At 34.6% G+C, this 21,046-nt stretch overlaps 1 protein-coding gene across 1 annotated transcript; it reads left to right on the top strand.

Moving 5' to 3' along the window:
• The first annotated feature begins 2,424 nt into the window (after positions 1-2,424).
• LOC147079521 (uncharacterized) lies at positions 2,425-20,063 on the top strand. Its single transcript, XM_085940830.1, has 7 exons — positions 2,425-2,681; positions 6,585-6,685; positions 7,912-8,137; positions 8,812-8,955; positions 14,908-15,281; positions 16,245-16,305; positions 19,405-20,063. Exons 1-7 carry the CDS (start codon positions 2,625-2,627, stop codon positions 19,636-19,638), a joined length of 1,197 nt encoding a protein of 398 aa, XP_085796956.1. The 5' UTR covers positions 2,425-2,624; the 3' UTR covers positions 19,639-20,063.
• The last annotated feature ends 983 nt before the right edge of the window (positions 20,064-21,046 follow it).

Below are 21,046 nucleotides of genomic sequence, written 5' to 3'. Positions count from 1 at the left end.
GAAATGACCGTGACGTCGGTTAGTAATTGAAGTAGTAGATACCTTATAATCAGTGGCGATTCTCCCTTGAGAGCGTTGGAGCGGTGCACACCCACCCACTCAATTTATGCGAAAAGACTTTTTTTAAATGAGTATTTAATTTATATTTGATTAATTAAAAGTGTTCTGATCTATTACCGTAGTCATTAATTCATATACAAAAACAAATTCTAATATGTGTTTTTAACCGGCTATTTTAAATAATAATATTATATGTTGATGTGAGCGATATTCGCCATCGCTCGACCAAAGCGCCCAGTAATCTAATTTCGATTTCTTTGCAATGAGAAAGAGCGTCGTCTGGCGCGTGGAACAGCAATACGTAAATATTTTTTCTACGTGCTCGGGAGCGACAGTTCAAGTCGCTCTCGGCCCGAACGCAGATTCAGCCCGTATCAGACGTACAATTATTGTATGACAATTTTTATTCAATATTATTATAAAAATAAATTCTTTTCACAGTACGCATTTAAATTTCTGCACATGTTGACAACATTTCTCAAATTTAGGCGAAGTACAATTTAAAAATAAACTTCAAGTTTTTTTTCAGTTTGATAACTAAATTCACAATGTTTATCAATTATGATATCTCTTCAAACTAGCTCTGTAATACGTCTGACTTTTGAGATCAAAATAAACTCAAAAATGAATTGTCTGTTATTTACAGCTTGGATAATTTTTATAATGCTGATGGCGCCTCAGCATTATAAAACATTTTAATCGAAAAAAATCTCATTGACACATTTACGGAAACGGTTTTACTATTAAATTTAATTTTTACTATTCCGATGACATCAGTGGAAAGCGAAAGATGTTTTTTCACACTCAAACGGATCAAGTGTTTTAGTAGAAACACCATCGCGCAATCAAGATTGAACGCATTATGTATGCTCAGTATCGAAAAAAGAATGATACAAGAGATTCCTGACTTCAACAAACGCGTAATTGAAAAATTTGTGTCGATGAAAAACAGAAGAATGGATTTCTCATACAAATGAACAATAAATCCCGGTCACTGCCAGATACGAGATATTTCGGTACTACTAATAATTCGGTCAAAACAAAATAGTTTGTGTTAAAGTTTAAAATCCATTTTTTTTTCAAGAAAAACTGTTTTTAGAGGTACAACAAATAATAAATAGTGAGTTATTTATTATTTCTTTTAAATGTACTAAATTAAAAAAACCAATAGTTTTTTTTTTTTATTTTTTGGTGAAGTTTTGATGAAGGCAAATGCCTTTTTACGGCAGTCAAAAGGTGAAAAAAGTGAACTCCCAGTAAAATAACTCACCGGTCGCCACTGCTTATAATATATTTTCTCAGAAGTGATTTAAAAAAAATATGTAAGTATGTTCAATTATTAGAATGGTACATTCTTAAATCTCGTGAAATATTCGTTCAATAAAAAAATAGTTAATTACTTAAAAACTATTTTATTACTTAATCCGAAAAAAAACCGAAAAAAGCGATTGCCGCGTGTTATTATTACATACGAACTTGGATAATTACGATCATTAAGTATTGAAATAGTAGAGGTAATTATTAACAATTATCGTGTAAATAAATATAACATTTGAGGCGCGTACTTTTTGACCACTCAGTAATCTGTGGGCCGTGCAGCAATACGCTACGGTCTTAAATCCCGAACGTCCATGTTTTGTCCCAAATATCCATTATTCTAAGAGAGCGCTAAAAATTTCCCGAATATCCACAGTGAGTACTTGTAAATAAAACGCATTTTCTGTGCATTTAATGATTTATACCAGTATATTATTCTTGGAATCTATTCTTAGATAATGTTGCAATCATACAGTATAGAAAGAATGATTGTTACATCTACTGATATTAAAATATACGACAGTGAAATTTGTTTTTCGTCTCCTGTAAAATTGACATTTGGTCTATTCGGGAAACAAATCCTATAGCGACGTTATGTCAACTCTGAGGATCCTATCGCCTACAGCCACCGCATGATGTCCCGTTGGGCCTGTGGTGGGATTGTCATCAATTGGCGAGGATGGGACCTCGGCCATATTGATAACTGGAGCGTTGTAGCCGTCGGAAATGCAACCTTCATCGTGGAGGTAGGATGGTAGGGGGTGATGCCAAACTTTACACAAAAACTGACGCGCGGGTATGACCAGTAAATGAAAACGGAGGAATGACCAGCGACAAGAAAAAGGAAAATAAATTAGTAGAATATAACTTCACGCGAAGAAGAAAGAGCAAACCCTATCTCAAGGACTTCAAAGTCAAATTCGAATAATGGCATATACGTCATTCAATTATAAAATGTTTTTGTTACTATTTTATTTTTATTAGTAATCCGTGTTGCCATCATTATTTGTATTTTGGCGCCATGGCCGATAACATTTTTTAAAACATGGCAATGAACGAGAGTTGTATTTGGCAGTTGGTGTTTGTTTGTTTTACGGTTCCGTTTGAATAGGAAAAATGTTAAAATGTCCGTAAATAAATGAATGTTTCTTTATAAGAATTACGACACTGCATTTTCGTGATATAAACAATACTAAATTCGGACTTCATACGGGAAATAGTTCGATTTATTAACCTCTACTGACAATATGGAAGCAAAGAAAAAATCATGGATAATATTTCCTCAATGGGAAATTGCCGAAAAAGTTAGATATTTTTGTATTTAAACTATGAAATTGTATTTGTGATGTATCCAAAGCTCTTACTGTTCATACGATTGTCCAATCGTAAACCTTTGAATTCTTTGTGATTGTGATCATCGGGCTCTTCGCGCAGCTACCCAAAATGGTTCAATTTTGATTTAATTAAAAACATTCGACTAAAGCACTTGCATCACAAAAAATGGAAGAAATCGAAGTGTCTCAGCGATTATATTTTATTTTCTAATCTGCGTAGGAGTGTGCATCGTTCCATCGGTGCTGCGTATAAGTCATACATTGATGGTATCGGGGGGAAGTTAGCGTCAGATCCTAAATCATTTTGGAATTATGTTAGAAGTACGCGCGACATATCTGCTCAATTATCATCTATGTCTCTGGAAGGGAATGTTTTGAGTGGCTCCCAGTCCATTGCTAACGGTTTCGCTCAATATTTTATGTCTGTATATTCTAAAGCTCCTTCGATATTGCCCACACCTCACCCGGATAGTATTTCATCTTCCTGGCCGGTACTAGATATCGGTCTTCTGGATGAGACTGACATGGTGTATGCTTTCTCTCGACTATATCCAAAATCCTCAGTAGGTCCTGATGGTATCCCCCCTTGGATTTTAAAGGGCTGTCATAAGCTGTTAACCGACCCCCTACTATATTTATTTAATCTCAGCCTAAGTACTTCTGTCTTCCCAGATTGTTGGAGCCTAACCCGTATTCGTCCGGTGCACAAAAAAGGCTCGCGCTCTGAAATAATAAATTTTCGCCCGGTGGCTGTTCTATCTGCACCAGCTAAGTTATTTGAGTCTATTTTGCATAGGTATATTTATAAACATGTAGACGGTCAACTGACTGACGCTCAGCATGGATTTCGATCAGCTCGGTCAACAGTTACAAACCTTATGACGTATACTGAGTACATATCTCATTCGCTGAACGTAAATTGTCAAGTGGACGCAATTTATACAGATATGTCAAAGGCTTTTGATCGGGTAGATCATGATATTCTCATTAACAAATTAAGTGCAGTAGGTGGATCTATAAATTTTATCAACTTTTTCAAATCTTACTTTTCGCATCGCTGTCAATATGTGGAGTATGCAAGGTGTAGATCCGACGTCTTTCAAACTTATTCAGGTGTTCCCCAAGGATCAAATCTTGGTCCAATTATGTTTCTTATATTCATCAATGACATTGTCAATGTTATAAATGGAATCCAGTTTTTACTCTTTGCAGACGATTTAAAATTATATGCGTCAATTCACAGTGAATTAGATTGTCACATATTACAAAATAATCTCAACTCAATTGAAATTTGGGCGAAAAAAAATAAACTCGAATTTAATACTGATAAATGTGTGTGTATTAGCTTTTCGAAATCAAGATCTCCAATTATTTTCAACTACAATATGTCAAATAGATTACTGAACCGTCAATCAGAAATTAAAGACCTTGGCATATTGTTTGACTCACGTTTATCATTTCGCTCGCACATCACTTCTACGGCATTGCGTGCGAGCAAGCTTCTAGGATTCGTCATGAGACAAGCCAAGTCATTCAAGAATCGAACTGTTTTACGTACACTCTACGTGTCGTTAGTACGGAGTATTCTTGAGTATGGCTCCATCATCTGGAGTCCTTATGAAGTTTCCTATAAGCTTGTTTTAGAGCGTGTTCAGAAAAAATTTCTTCGTCATCTCTATTTTAAAGTTTATAATTATTTTCCTTTTGACACCTTCTCAAACGAGTATTTTCCGACTAACTTTCTTCAAGGCATGCTCGCCTTTCATTCTCTTGAAGCTCGTAGGTCACTTCTGCTCTTAAAGCATTTTTCCCTGCTCTCACGTGGTATCATTTTCAATCCCGATATTCTAGAAAATTTAAATTTTTACACACCCGTCAATTACATGCGTGGTCGCAGCCATGACCTATTTTGGGTGAAAGCTGTTTCCTCATGTCAGGCTCACCAGGCACCAATGGCGAGGGCTGTGCGGTTGGTCAATGCACTCCCTAGAGATGTAGATATTTTTGGCGATCCATTATATATTCTGTTTTTTAAATTCTATTTTATTGTTTAATTTGTACTTTTTGAATCATTGTTGTTTTCTTAAATTTTATTTCTTTTGTATAAAACTATTTTTGCTTTCTTTTTTTCCTCCACTTTGTTTTTTCTGATTTTCCTAACTGATTACTTGTAATTTTTATTCTAAATGTCATGTTGTGAACGTCCTGAATTAATAATTTGTTATGTACTCAACGTGTCTTTTTCAAATAAATAAATAAATAATAATACCCCGTTTACACGCCCATGGGTTACTGCTGATAGTACTTATTATCGCGGTCATAACAAAAATCCACGTGTAAACACGTATTATCGTGCAAGTTGCAAGGTTGCATGCATGGATCAAAAAAGTTCAGAAGCTTCTGAATGTTCGCGCAATGATTGGTACTTGCATGGCAGTGCGTATGCGCAGTAGGACTAATAGTGGCGAACATGCCGGAAGAAATACGAACTACACCGCACAGAATATTTTGATGTTTACCGATTATCTATGAACCTGTCCGAATCTGTCAAATAGCATCATACAATAACAACAACTCATCTCGCTTATGCTTGAAGAATCAGATTGGAGAGACAATCAGTACTTTTACGCGTAAACAGTTATATCACGATAGTTGAATTTACACATTGGTGCCAGTAAATCCATGCACCAATAGTGTGTATTTTAAAATGTAAAAATGGTGAATGTCTCGCTAATCTTATTCTTCAAGCGTAAGCGAGACTCATTGTTGTCATTGTATGATGCTATTTGACAGGTTCAGCAGACAGATCGGACAGGTTTGTGGATACTTGGTAAACGTCAAAATATACTGTGCGTATTTCTTTAGGCAAGTTCGCCAATATCGTCCTACTGCGCATGCGCACTGCCATGCAAGTCCCACTAAAAAAAAGCCGAATCATCGCCTCGTGGTATTTTAAGCAAAGTACGCAAAGCCGATATATGAGCCGTTGAAAGCTGAAGTGGTGTAAGTAAAAAAAGGGCGATTTCCAGAAATTGGGATGTTAGTAGAATCTCTGTAAAGCTTGGTGTAATAGAAAAACTTTGATGCCCTTTGCACAATCTACTCATTAAAAGCATCTTTAACTAATAGTCGCTATTTTTACCTGAATACATTGGAAAATGTATCATTTATTTACTGTCAAAATGAATTACACCACTTCTGCTTTCAACGTTTTTTCTAAAATATTTTATTTCAATGACTTACACCATTTTGTATGTATCTAAACCTACCTTCAACATTAGCACCTATCATCAGAGAATGAGCATTGAATAAATATGACTAAAATGTTTTCATAAATTTATTAAGAAAAAAAACTGAATAAACATAATTATTAAAACATTTGATAAAGAAATGAAGTATTTAGGCTTAAAGTTAATCACTCGTCAACTTCTGCAGCGTATTCAAGGGGACCGAGGTCTTCGATTGAACTTCCTGTCTTCAGGGATGTAAAAAATGAATGGTGAAATACGATGCATCTGACAGCGATATCACCAACAAGTGACATACACCACTACTCCGTAAAACGTTGTAGCTGTTCAGTTGGCCACTTTTAGACTGTTACTGTGATCTATGGAGAAATAATTGAACTACACTTGATGTGTATGTATTTGTACAACACAGAATGATGCTCAATCTTTCGATTTATGGTGTAAACTCAAAATGTGCAAAAAGTGACTTACACCACTTTAGTTTTCAACGGTTCGTATCGAATCTGTGGTATTCTAAGGGTTTAATATAAGATTATATTTTCAGGATGTAAATCAACAAAATATTTATCATTTATTTGCTTCAAGATTATCAACATAACGCCTGTGTTTCTGTTGTATGTTTCAGAAAGTTCTGCTTGAATCCATGAAGGCGCGATTAGGGATTATAGAAAATTTGTCAAGCGGACATGTTCTGAAAGAACGTGCGTGGAGAATTATCCATGCAAGGTAATGCTGTTTTGCACTATAATATATTATAGTATTTTTCCGCAGCTACATGTGGAATGTCTGAATTGCCAAATTGAAATCGAATTTAATTACCCACCATCCAATATTATGAATTTATGTTTGCAAGACTTGTTTAGGCAACATCTGCACATATAATCGTGTGTGTAATTAATTAATTGCGTGAATCTGAAAATATAGTAGATTGCATTAGCAAAGGGCAGAGGTAGGCTGTTAAGATGCGATATAAATAGTGCACACTAAACTTTGTCAGTCAAACATATTTTTGTTTTCATTGAACTAAGACTACAATGTGTAGATAGTGTTTGTTAATTTTTACAATTCAATTAAACCTTGCCTAATCCAAGCCATACAGTGACGCCCCTAGACAAAATGCTGCCCCTGGGCAGCGTCAAAATGCCACTCCATTTATTATACAGTATTTTTTATCATCTGTGTGCGTGTCATTTCTGGTCACCAAGGACGTCGAAGGGCAACAGAAGTAAACTAGACATCCCAAACCCGACAAAAAATACATGCCTGTTTAACCTTTTATGTTAATTAATACATTTTGTTACAAAAAAAATATTCATTTATCCATAAAATATCTAAAATTAACCCATTAAATCATATATAATTTGAGATACTTTGTAGATGAAAGAATATTTTTTATCTATTATGGTGTGCTTTAGGCAGGGTTTGATTGGATTTTCAAAACCATCTGCAAATTGTATTCTTAGTTCAATGAAAACAAATAAGTATGACTGTCAATGTTTATTATGCATAATTTATATCAGATCTCAGCAGTTTACCTTTCGCCACTGGTGGAATGTCTTAGTAGAAGTGTGAAGTTACCTTCAAGTAAACCTGCAATGCCGTCACTTGTAGCTAACTTAATCAGTAGACCAGAGGTCCTTTTCTTTGCTTCGACTTCATTAATTTTGGCTACATCTCTATAGTAGAAGACTTATTTCAACACACTCACAAAGTCTTTCATCTTGTCTTCTTGATATATTTGTATACGTGGACGACTCGAGGTTCTACTATATTGAAGTCCGTCAGCACGATTTTATGTCGTTTGGATTGGGTCATAAAATAATAAAAAAGTCCGGCTTCAGAAACTTGGTCCAGGGCAACTGGCCTTCATATTTCTATTATATGAATCTATTCTATGGTTGCTACATTATTGTCTCGATTGTCTAATGCTGAACCTTGAATCCATTTCATAGATTCAACACGATCAATTTGACGAAGCGCACCTTGGGGGATTTGAAAGCCCAATGGTCGCTTTTGAAAAAGGGAACCACAAAGAAATACATAAATTACAGTGGATTCAAACGCCCGAGCGGTGCCCGCAATCCCGATCAGCTGATCCTCAAGTTGGAGCAAGTGGACATCACGGACGCTGATGATGACAAGATGCCTCCCAATGAAAGTAACACCGCCAATGAAACTGTGAGTTATTTTCGTGATAATCATGATTAGTAACTAATAATGTCATGGGTCCCATGTACGGTCCCGGCAAAAATTCACATGTTGTTTTTCTTTGTATGTTTAGACCCAGAGTATGGACCTAATACGTTCAGCAATTGGCTAACAACCTCTATTCTCTGGCGACCCATTTGATCTTAAGATCGAATATGGTAAAAAAAAAAAAAGGCCATCAAAGCAGTATCAATATTTTTTCATTCGGTATGATAGTCGTATTTCTCTATATGTCGTTTTTCAATGTGTGTTTGGGCCCAGAGTGTGGACTTTATAGGTTGAGCAAGTGGCTAGCATCTATATCTTGTAAAAATAAAAATCTAAAAATTTTATTTTCCACTTTGTGGAGGCCCATACGATCCTCTTAGGATTGATGTATGTATGTATTTTATCTATTCACTATAATGTTTTTAGCCTACCTACTTTTAAAAGTTACTCTTCACCTCAGTAATGCATGGAAAGGTAGAAGTCAACAGAAACGCACGTAGAAGGAGGTTCTCTTGGTAACGCAGCCTTCATAGTTGCTCCATTATATGCGTTATTGAATTTTGATTTCTTCATGGCTACCAGAACGTTTTTTTGTAGTACAAAAATATTCCTCTTGCCATTGTCAATATTCTTTGAATGTCTCTCATTATTTTAAGATGGACAACCAAAATTCAATGAAAGATGCCACTAATGTTGGGGAAATAGTTGATCTCGATACAGCACTCGACCCTGAGGCAGAAGAGCGACTCCAGGCCCGCCTGGCCCGTGTCCGCAACAATAACACACAGAGGATCAACAAGGTTAGTAAAGCGTACACTCCCGCTTCTTAAGTGGATTGGATACCGCATGGGATCTGCGAGAATCTCTTGTCATTCACTGAGGTTCTCACTTTTTGCCGACTCCTCCTGGTCCTGCAAATGGTAGCCACCGGCCTTTTATGCTTAGTACATCTGCCCGTAAATACGTCATAAAGTTGCTTGTAAATTTTATCTCAACTACACCCAATATGTCAATCGACTCATAGGTTATGAACACATGCCATCGCATGCACGGGATCCAATTATAGAATATACCTTTGCCTTATTTATTTCATTTTAGTCTTTGATGGGCATTAATTGGCCCAAACGGATTTGGGATTTGTGGCGTGTTTTTGATGATACTGAACGATGATGAGTGATGAGTGTTGTGAAGAGCGAAGTGTGAAGACTGGTTTAATTACGGATTGACAAGTACAGTTTACATAGGTACAGTGGTGACAGTTATACACAATATAGTAATCTAATAAATAAAAATCAATATTTTTTTGTTTGTTGGTTTGTTTGTTTGTTCGTATTTTATGCGCTGCCATACCGTTCATCCGATTGCGATAAAACTTTGTGAACTTATTGCTTGCACTTACGCGAAGAGTATAGGCTATATCTTATATATAAAAATGAATGTCTGACTGTCTGTCTGTCTGTCCCATATGCGTTCCTATACCATTCATCCGATTGCGATGAAATTTTGGTAAGTGGTTTTATGCACACCCGCAAAGGTTTCTGAATTAGAAAAATCATCATCTTCTTCTTCTTCTTCATTCTATTTTCTTTTATTCGTATGGTTCCTATACCATTCATCCGATTGCGACGAAACTTTTGTTAGTTATTGTACGCACACCCGCAAAGGTTTCTAAATTAGAAAAACCATCTTCTTCTTCTTCATTATATCTTCTTTTATTCGTATGGTCCCTATACCATTCATCCGATTGCGATGAAACTTTCCTCAGTTATTGTACGCACACCCGCAAAGGTTTCTAAATTAGAAAAACCATCTTCTTCTTCTTCTTCATTATATCTTCTTTTATTCATATGGTTCCTATACCATTCATCCGATTGCGATGAAACCTTCGTCAGTTGTTGTGGTAACACCCGTAAAGGTTTCTGAATTAGTACAACCATCTTCTTCTTCATTATATCTTCTTTTATTCGTATGGTTCCTATACCATTCATCCGATTGCGATCAAACCTTCGTCAGTGGTTGTGCCAACACCCGCAAAGGTTTCTGAATTAGTACAACCATCTTCTTCTATTCTATCTTCTTCTATTCATATGCCTTCCTATACCATTCATCCGATTGCAATGAAACTTTCGTCAGTGGTTGTGCCAACATCCGCGAAGGATTCTGAATTAGTACAACCATCTTCTTCTTCTTCATTATATCTTCTTTTATTCGTATGCGTTCCTATTCCATTCATGCGATTGCAATAAAACTTTCGTCAGTAATTGTGCCAATACCCGCAAAGGTTTCTGAATTAATACAACCATCTTCTTATTCTTCTATTCTATCTTCTTCTATTCGTATGCGTTCCTATACCATTCATCCGATTGCAATGAAACTTTGTTGAGTTGTCGTGCGCATGCCTACGAAGATTTCTGAATTAGAAAATCATCCTATTCTTCTATTCGTATGCGTTCCTATACCATTCATCCGATTGCGATAAACTTTTGTCAGTTGTTGTGCACACACCTGCGAAGGTTTCTAAATTATTAATATATAAAATACAAAGTGTGTTGTTTGTTTGTTCCATCCAATTTTGATTTTTTTTTACTACATATTAATAACATTAATAACGTTTGCATATTTTGGATTCGATTTTAATTTAGTGGTCATTGTTTGACCTTTACTCCTATTAGAATTATTTTTATAAAACCATATTGTATTACACAGATATTTTAATATTAAAAAAATAATTACTTACCTTTTATTATTTTTTAAATATCGTCACCGTTCAGGCAAAAGTCACCAACCCTAAAAACATAGTTTTGAGATATCGCAATTTGAAAGTTTGAAAATGCTGGAAAAATCAGATTTTAATGTTTTTAAGGTTTTATCTACATTAAATTATTTTCGCATGTCTTAATAATTTCTTTAAGGTAATTTTACTTTTTGATGCTAATTAAAACATCTGGAAAGTTTTGAAGGAGGCAAGGTAGCTCAATTATGGTTTGGTGACTTTTGCTTGTTAATAATCTGAACAATGTTAGCCAAAAGAAGGATCAGTAAAACTCACCATCCATAGTATAGTGACTTTTGCTTGTATATTTATAACGAAGGATTAATTTTTTTTGTATAGTCAATAATGTCTATTCACCTATAATGACTTTTGCTTGTTAAGATTTTATCGAAAGTCATTTAGTGAAAAACAAATAATTCGGATTTAAGCAAAATTTTACTAACTAATGTACTGTGGTGAGTTTTGCATCTTAAAGAACATAATTTTACGCTTCGGGTGACATACTCAATTCAAAACTGCCATTTTCAGGGTTGGTGACTTTTGCCTGAACGGTGACGATATCTAAGATAAATATAACCACGAAGCGACCCTGTGCGAAGCCGGGTACTTCAGCTAGTACAAGATAAAAATAAGAGAGAGATAATTAGCCCGAGGCACAGTGATACAGAGTGACATTTCCATTTAGTTGTTATTATGTAATATTTAATGGGTATTTATTGAACCCCTCACAATTGAATAATGCTGACACTGAATATCCTATGAATTTCGGTCAACTTACTTATTACTTTTTATTATTACTTACTTACTATTGAGTAATGGAGAAATGCATGTTAACCCTTTGCGGCCCAAGACCTCAAATGAGCCGTTGCCCGGAATAACGTTGTATCCAACAATATTCTTGTTTTGAAAAAAACGGAAAAAATTAAATCAGTTATGTTTTGTTACATTTTATATTTTAAATACAATAAACATACAATTATTAGGAGTTTTAAATGTAAAGTGGTGAAGAAAGGCAATTAAAGTTGAATTTGATTACAAAAAAATATAGTAAATTAGTGGAAAAATGTTGTATATGAAAATTTCACATACAACATTATTCCGCAAAATGTATTTTATTTATTCTGGTTCACTCAATAGTGCCTTTAAAAAGGCAGCATGCTCATCTGACATGAATTCACACATCTCAATGAGGTCTCTGAGCTTAGAATTATCTTCGTCTGCTTTCTGAACATAGCGTCTGACATTCGACTCTCAATACATGAGACGAGATGATGACTTTGTCCATTGTGATTCAGTAAGCGAATATTTGTCTTGATATTAAAATCGAGAACACATCCCGGATTCATTTTTTTTGGCACAAATGCGACCTTGCAAAATAGAACTAGGAACGATTAAAAAAATTGAAACGGTATTAGATTAAGTTACAATATATAGAGCACTACAATGCCAGCATTATTATCAAACAACATTTCCAATAACAATATGGACAAATCAATTGAATACAGTCGATTAACGTTTGACATATTAATAATATGTCAAACGTAATAATTTTATTCATGAGACCAACAGAACTGGCAAATGGTATACAACATTATTCCACAAAACTGTTTCAACGGGTCAATTGCAGGCTTAATAATATTTTTTCTGGATAAATACTCTTTTCCTACATCCTTCAGCCTCCTAGCTTTGATATTTTTCCAGTTTAAAACAGTAGATGTCCGTTTTCATCCTTTATTCAAGTGAATTATACCACGCTCCGTGATATTGACGGACGGCGACGCCATTTTGACAATAACATATACAACGTTCTTCCACAAACCAATAACTTTAAAATGCTGCCACAAGCCTAAATATTTTTTCTTTGCCATACTACCTACGTTCAACGATGCATAAAAACATACCCAACATTATTCCATCCATAACTCAACATTGATAATTTTGTTGGATACAACATTATTCCGGGCAACGGCTCAATTAATGAAATAAACGAAAATTTAAAACAGTTTCATAATAACATGTATTTATTATAAATAAAAAAATATTTACATATACAGTCGAACTTGGTTATTACGATGAAGATGGGACTGACTGAATTTGCTCGTTATAAGCGTTACTCGTTATATCAGAGAATAGGTCACATAACACAAAAAGTCGCAATTCAAACAAAAATACACAATTTGAATTTTTCCCCGCAACAAGCATGGCATTCATAAACTACAAAAGAAGTTGTTTATTGTAATGAACGCTGTTAGGTACTGATACCAAATAATATTTATTATATTATCTTAATGCCTAAATCCCCCATCAAAAATCCTCCAATCAACAGAGTTGGGAATATAATGATATTTTTGTAATTGTAAACGAGTCAATGCTAGACCATGATGCACAGCGAAACAAAGAAAAGAAATTTACTTTTATCTTTTTCTGGGCATACCAAGGGTCGAGAGTAGATACAGCCAGTCGGCTACCTACCCTTCAGCCCTTACGTCGCCTCCAAATACGATTCGCTACCTTTTTCGCGCCATAGCGCGCCTTTACAAATGTTGTTAGTAATTAATTGTTACTTGTCAAGCTAAATATACTTAATGTCCCTGAATCAATGTTTTTAATAAGTGGAAAGGTGTATATCAACACCCTCCGTAAACCCGTACCTATCAGTACCTACCGACTTTACAAACCTTGGATTTTTAACATGGAATTTCAACCATATGCGTGGATACTTTTTCAATATTGTCGGCGAAACAACCAATTAGGTAGGTACTTAGACACTTAACTAGTGTCATAAATGCAATCCAACCCCGACGGCATCCTGTCCAGTCGGATTTTATTGCTTAGGGTCGAAATGTTTTTAAATAATTGACACATTAACAGTTTTAAGAAAAATTTTGACAATATTTTAACTCGGTATAGCCGATAAGGAGCTCGACATAAAAGTGAATAAATGTATGGAGAAAATCAGAAACTAAAATGTGCACGAATATTTCATCGTTACATCCGAGATCTCGCTATATCCGTGATTGTAAGAACCGAGCTCGACTGTAGTTCAGTTATTAAGGTGGTTATACGTATTAACCACTGAGCAACTAGAACAAAAAAACATATATTTAACACATAGAAAGTAGCAACTAAATGTATGTAATTTAACATGTTGAATTGAAAGGACTTTTAATGAATTATGTTTACGACTACATAATATAAACAATACTTAGAAAGACTTACCAGACATATTATGATGTTTTAAATATAGTTTAATCATTGCTTGAAATCTCTTCATGTGACAGCACTCAAAATATCTAACATTGGTATAATGATTTGGGTAGAAATCTGTTGCAGCACAAAAATAATAGTGGGTAGTTTCTCAGTGAAATCACTAAGTAATAGAGGGTTAAGGTGATACATCAGTGAAACGGCAAATAATTTTCAACTATAGGCGCGACTAAATTTTAGACTGACCTACCTCTGAGAGAGAACGTCGAGCTGGAAACACGTCACTTTGTTTCGTGATGGCGACGGGCGTAATAATTCTTAAATCGTGTAAAGATGACTTAAAACGTTACCCATTTACTTTCAAAAAGAAAACATGTCAATGAATATATTATTATTGTTACTAATAGAACAATAAACAATGTTGGATTTATATGACAAATTATATTTCGTTTGGCATGCATCATTTGCACCCGCGACCCGCAATTCGTGCATCGCCTAGCCACGATCTTTTTAGACCGTGCCTCAACTGACGTATAACCTTAAGGAAATGTATGTAATAAACTATATTATTTTTGCCAATAACGTTTCTCATCGAGTAAGCGATAATTGATACCGCTGACAGCTGGTGAAAATGTACATAAGAATAATTGAATAATATTTTGAGATCGATACTTATGTCGCGGATCTATACTGACGATCTATGATTGGTTCCCGCAGGACTCATCGGTTGCCACACAGATAATAGATCTATGTTTTTTGTCTTGAATTTCAGAGTGTTGCAAACAATAAGATGAATAAGAAATCGTTCGAGTTGAAATTGTACAGGAAAAAGCTAAAAATGAACCAAGATATTCACATGGAGACTTTGAAGAGTGTCATCCTCGAACGTAAGTTGAAATTAAAATACATCGCCGAGGACAGACAGAGGCAGCTGGAGGAAATGAAAGAGGAGAAGATGCTGAAGTTGGCTATGACGAAGGATTTGAAGAGTGTCATCCTCGAACGTCAGTTGAACTTAAAATACATCGCCGAGGACAGACAGAGGCAGCTGGAGGAAATGAAAGAGGAGAAGATGCTGAAATTGGCTATGACGAAGGAAGAGTGGAAGTGGAAGAAGGAATTGTACAAATTGCAGAGGGAAAATATGTGAGTATATTAGATATTGTTATGTGTGATTATAATATGATAGATCAGGGGTTCACAAAGTGTGTCCCGCATGACTCTTTGATGTGTCCCGCGGGATTTAATTTAAATCCGTATTATTTTTTATTCTTCATACCGAATATTAAAAATTACATTTCAAATTAAATATCCTCTGGCAAGAATGAATGGTCAGACACTTGTGCATAAGTACCTATATTTGTGAAAAAACATTTGAACATCTAAATTGAGCATTAATAAATCAAAATTAACAGATAACCATATCGCATCTGTTTTGCGTACTAACGCAACACAATTTGAGCCTAGATTGTAGGATTTAGTTTCAAACAAATAATTGCAAAAATCACATGGTGAAGAAATTGAAATAAGTATAAGTTTACACAACGAAATATTTTTGTATTTATGTTTTTTACAAAATAAAGAGCGACCCGCCAAATATTTTTGATTTCAAAATTGTCCCTTTGACGAAAAAGTTTGTGAACCCCTGTGATAGATTATTGAGTCGCATATTTGAATACGGCATCTAGAAAATAAACATATTTATTCTGATGCCTGTTTATATTGGAAACCCAGCAGGTCTATTTCAACTATATAACACCATTTCCGTTATCCGAAATAATTCCAATATGTTACGGACGTATTCTGTGTGCTAAACAGTTACCTATCTAAATGATGAATCTTTGAGTTGTTGCCCGTGAAGTTTTAACTTGTGGTGCTTCAGGCGATATCGTGTGCTGTTGCTGATATCACAATAAGACAGCTCAATCGGTTGTCTAATTAACATGCCTGGCAGAACTGCCATTAAAAGTGTTAATTCAGACTAAATGCATCATAACATTTTTATCCTCAAATTGATAATTTCCAATTCGGCTTAAACTTTTCTGGCTTCATCGGCTTTGATACTTACTGTACATATTTTGAATTAATTATCTTTTTCCGGGATTTCAGAGTAAATACTCAGCATTCTCGAGAGGATGACGCTGCCGTAAATGTATCTGATGCTGCAGAGGTAAAAATAATTAATCTATATCTTTATGTTAAAATAAGAGATTTAAATATTCAAAGATTGACAATTGAGTAACAATTATCAGTATATAATATTATAAGTATTCCCTTAGACTATAGATACATCTAGACGCCACCCATTGCATTGCTAAATGAAGCTGCGTGCCGTGCGTTTGGTTTGTGGGCGAGTGAACGCATTCGTATTCAAATGTTCGAGACCATAGACCATTTCGCTAGTGCTCGCCCAAAGTGCTCGCACTAGACGCTCAGAATTAAAATATATTTTTCTATTTTTTTTTACGTTATATAGTATTTTTAAGCGGTCAAAATAAAAATATTCATAATTTAAGTTATTTTAAAGAAACACGGTCATTTGATATTAAAATATATAATAATATACAAATAAATTATCACGAACATGTATCAACTTACATATGAAACGTAATACCATCTTCTTGCTTATCAGTACGGCTACCACATTTTAATACAACACACAGAACCATCTTTTCTACTTAATTAACTAAAAATATTTACCACTGACTTTATGTTTAATACAAAAATAGGAATTTTAGCAACACGGTTATCGACGCATAATTAAGCAATACGGTAAGATTTGGCGGCTACACCGAGCAAACCATCTCCCAAATCTGTAAACCTTTTATCTTACTCTGGCGCAGGGGGGGGCAAACTTTTTGGATGGAGGGCCAAATTCAAGAATTCAAAATGAGCGGCGGGCCGCAAGTAAAATACCATTTTTAGATATACACTATTCATTATCACGAAAAATAAACATTACAAAAAAATTAATGAGAAGAATGAAACTGTTGTACATTTTTTAACAATTTTTTAAATCCTGTTAATTTTGTAGTTGATATTCTCAAAACTGCTTGTAAATGGGCATCGGAGATATTTGATCGTAAAGAATTTTTATTGAGGTTCATGATCGAAAATGTTTGTTCACATATATAGGTTGATCCAAAAATAACGAACATTTTTCTTGCATAATTTGTGTAAGTTGGTCGAATTTGTCTGAATTAAGGGCATTGTGAAATTTGGAGATTTCTTCACAACGATGCAATTCTCTTATATCAGTGTCACAGTGCAGATCAATAATCTCAAGTTGTAGTCCTATCGGTACACTATCAATATCTGTTGAAAATGGATCGCGTACTATTGCTAAACTTGTCTCAATTTTTCGGAAGTCACCAAATCTTTGTGAAAAATCGTCATTCAGAGCTTTAATAATTTTACCATATTCTTCAAATTTATATTCTGGTATATTCAGCTACTTCAAAGTTGGAAAGTGGTCCACGTTGTTATTCGATATTTGTCGAAGGAATAACTTGAGTTTTAATTGAAATCCATTCAAACTTTTTACCATATCATGGGCATATATTTTTTTTCCTTGCAACGCGGAGTTAAAAGTATTTAAATGTGTCACGATGTTCAACGTAGAATATAGTGGTTACATAGTGTGAGACGAGACGCAAGGAAGACGTACTGAGATAATACATTTACGAAACAACAAATTCTTCAAATTTTAATCTATTGTCAATATTTTTTAAAAAATATATAAAAAGGTTATTCGTAATCAGAAGTACAATTAATGATGGCGGGCCACAAAAAAATACCCCGCGGGCCACAGTTTGCCCCCCTCTGCTCTAGCGCGTGCCGCAGAGATTATAAGGGTGCCGAATACTTTCTCACTCGCACTTATGCATCGTTTTTGTTCAGGTCTTGAGTATTCCTTTTAACCGGATGGCTGCCAATGACGTCTTAAGACGCGAAATTTTCCGTGAACGGAACGCCGCTCATATATAAATGACGTCTTTGGACGTCCCGCATAACCTTAAACAGGAAATAAATCAATTATTTTAAACATACGTATATGTTGAACACACAACGACATATATTGGGAATGTCGTTACATACTCAGAATTGAAACAGAATTCGTTTTTACCACTTGAAACGTAAATTGATTTTATTTTTTTATGGCCCAATGACAGCATTGTAGTGAAACATTAGTGTATTTAGTAATAGAAGATAAAAATGACAAACACCCGGGCTTTGAGGAAATCACATAAAGGCATTGTAACTTCACCGAGACTCGAAATTGAGACCACCGGTTGAAAGGTCATTGTGTTACGCACTGGACATATGCCGAAATTGCTATCGATTGCGGAGGTGTCCAAGAGATAGAAATCCCATGTAATGTAAATGAAATGAAAAATCTAATGTAGTGATTGGCCAATGTACCATAATACGACAATGATTTGAGTTACCCCATCTCCACCCGCCATGTATATGCAGCCGCGGTTTGTGCATGCCTTCCATGACGCTATAAACGTGTCAGAATGAAAAGATTTTAGTGCCACACTTCCTTTTCAATCTTCAACTGAATCTTGACTTGCTCTGCCGTCATTTATCTTTAATGACGTTGTCCTCTGTACTCGTGTACTGAAATTCTGCCGGAACAGAGGATTTAGGAGTTGAAAGTGATAAATCTAAAGAGGGATCGGAATTATTACTTCCTCCATATGATTGCAGCAAATTTTTCAACTGCCTCAAAGTTGGCCTACCTTTTGATCAGCATCTTGACCACACAGTAATAGTTTTTAATGAATTTTAGAAAATATTTTGATTTACGGTGAATTTCGAATTAAGGTGATTCATCAGTGAAACGGCAAATCATTTTCAACCATAGGCGCGACGAAATTTCGCACTCGCTCCCATTCGGAGAGAGAATGTAGAGCTGGAAACACGTCATTTTGCTTCGTGATGGCGACGGCCGTAATAATTCTTAAATCGTGTAAAGATGACTTAAAACGTTACCCATTTACTTTAAAAAGAAAACATGTCAATGAATATATAATTATTGTTACTGATAAAACAATAAACAGAACATTAAATGGACACATGTTGGATTTATAAGACAAATTATATTTGGTTTGACATGCCTCATTTGCACCCGCGACCCTCAATCCGCGCATCGCCTAGCGACGATCTTTTTAGACCGTGTCTCAACTGAGGTATGGCCTTAACCGTATTCATATTAACGGGTTTTTTTTTACTGTATACTAATTCAAAATTCTTTTTTTCCTAGCCCTCTTCTGGTAAGCCTGACGACTTACCACTTGGAAATAATGCAAAGAGAATCAAATTGGGACCAATACTTATAGATCGGTTCAATATTGCTGGGGAGGAGAGGAAACTATATGTGCAGCAGTTTGAAGACAAGTTGAAACTTATCAAAGACAACCACTCACTTCAAACAGCGAAGGATAAAATTGATGTCATTATGCAAGAGGCCATATCTGGCGTTTACGAATTAAAATAAAAATTGCCATATCTGGCGTTTACGAATTAAAATAAAAATTGCCATCTCGCGTTTACGAATTAAAATAAAAATTGCCATATCTCGCGTTTACGAATTAAAATAAAAATTGCCATATCTCGCGTTTACGAATTAAAATAAAAATTGCCATATCTCGCGTTTACGAATTAAAATAAAAATTGCCATATCTCGCGTTTACGAATTAAAATAAAAATTGCCATATCTCGCGTTTACGAATTAAAATAAAAATTGCCATATCTCGCGTTTACGAATTAAAATAAAAATTGCCATATCTCGCGTTTACGAATTAAAATAAAAATTGCCATATCTCGCGTTTACGAATTAAAATAAAAATTGCCATATCTCGCGTTTACGAATTAAAATAAAAATTGCCATATCTCGCGTTTACGAATTAAAATAAAAATTGCCATATCTCGCGTTTACGAATTAAAATAAAAATTGCCATATCTGGCGTTTACGAATTAAAATTAAAATTGCCATATCTCGCGTTTACGAATTAAAATAAAAATTGCCATATCTCGCGTTTACGAATTAAAATAAAAATTGCAATCTTGAATATAAAGTTATTTTATTTTTATGTTTAAATGTTCCTTTTCCCAATTCTTCATATGTTTTTGTTATATTCAAATTTTAACCCATGCAAGAGGCCATATCTGGCGTTTACGAATTAAAATAAAAATTGCCATATCTGGCGTTTACGAATTAACATAAAAATTGCCATATCTCGCGTTTACGAATTAAAATAAAAATTGCCATATCTGGCGTTTACGAATTAAAATAAAAATTGCCATATCTCGCGTTTACGAATTAAAATAAAAATTGCCATATCTCGCGTTTACGAATTAAAATAAAAATTGCCATATCTCGCGTTTACGAATTAAAATAAAAATTGCAATCTTGAATATAAAGTTATTTTATTTTTATGTTTAAATGTTCCTTTTCCCAATTCTTCATATGTTTTTGTTATATTCAAATTTTAACCCATGCAAGAGGCCATATCTGGCGTTTACGAATTAAAATAAAAATTGCCATATCTGGCGTTTACGAATTAACATAAAAATTGCCATATCTCGCGTTTACGAATTAAAATAAAAATTGCCATCTGGCGTTTACGAATTAAAATAAAAATTGCCATATCTCGCGTTTACGAATTAAAATAAAAATTGCCATATCTCGCGTTTACGAATTAAAATAAAAATTGCAATCTTGAATATAAAGTTATTTTATTTTTATGTTTAAATGTTCCTTTTCCCAATTCTTCATATGTTTTTGTTATATTCAAATTTTAACCCATAGCCGTCCAAGCACGAGGACTTTACGTGCGGCATTTTTTTGTCTTTTGTACCAAGCATGAGAAATTCACACGCCTGAGAATGCTCGTTAATTTTTT

This window comes from Rhyacophila brunnea, unplaced genomic scaffold, assembly GCF_057557595.1.
Source record: "Rhyacophila brunnea isolate RB1 unplaced genomic scaffold, BYU_Rbru_1.0 scaffold_1, whole genome shotgun sequence".
Lineage (NCBI taxonomy): Eukaryota > Metazoa > Arthropoda > Insecta > Trichoptera > Rhyacophilidae > Rhyacophila > Rhyacophila brunnea.
The sequence above is the reverse complement of the archived record's forward strand: the minus strand, read 5'-3'. Positions and strand labels throughout refer to the sequence as shown.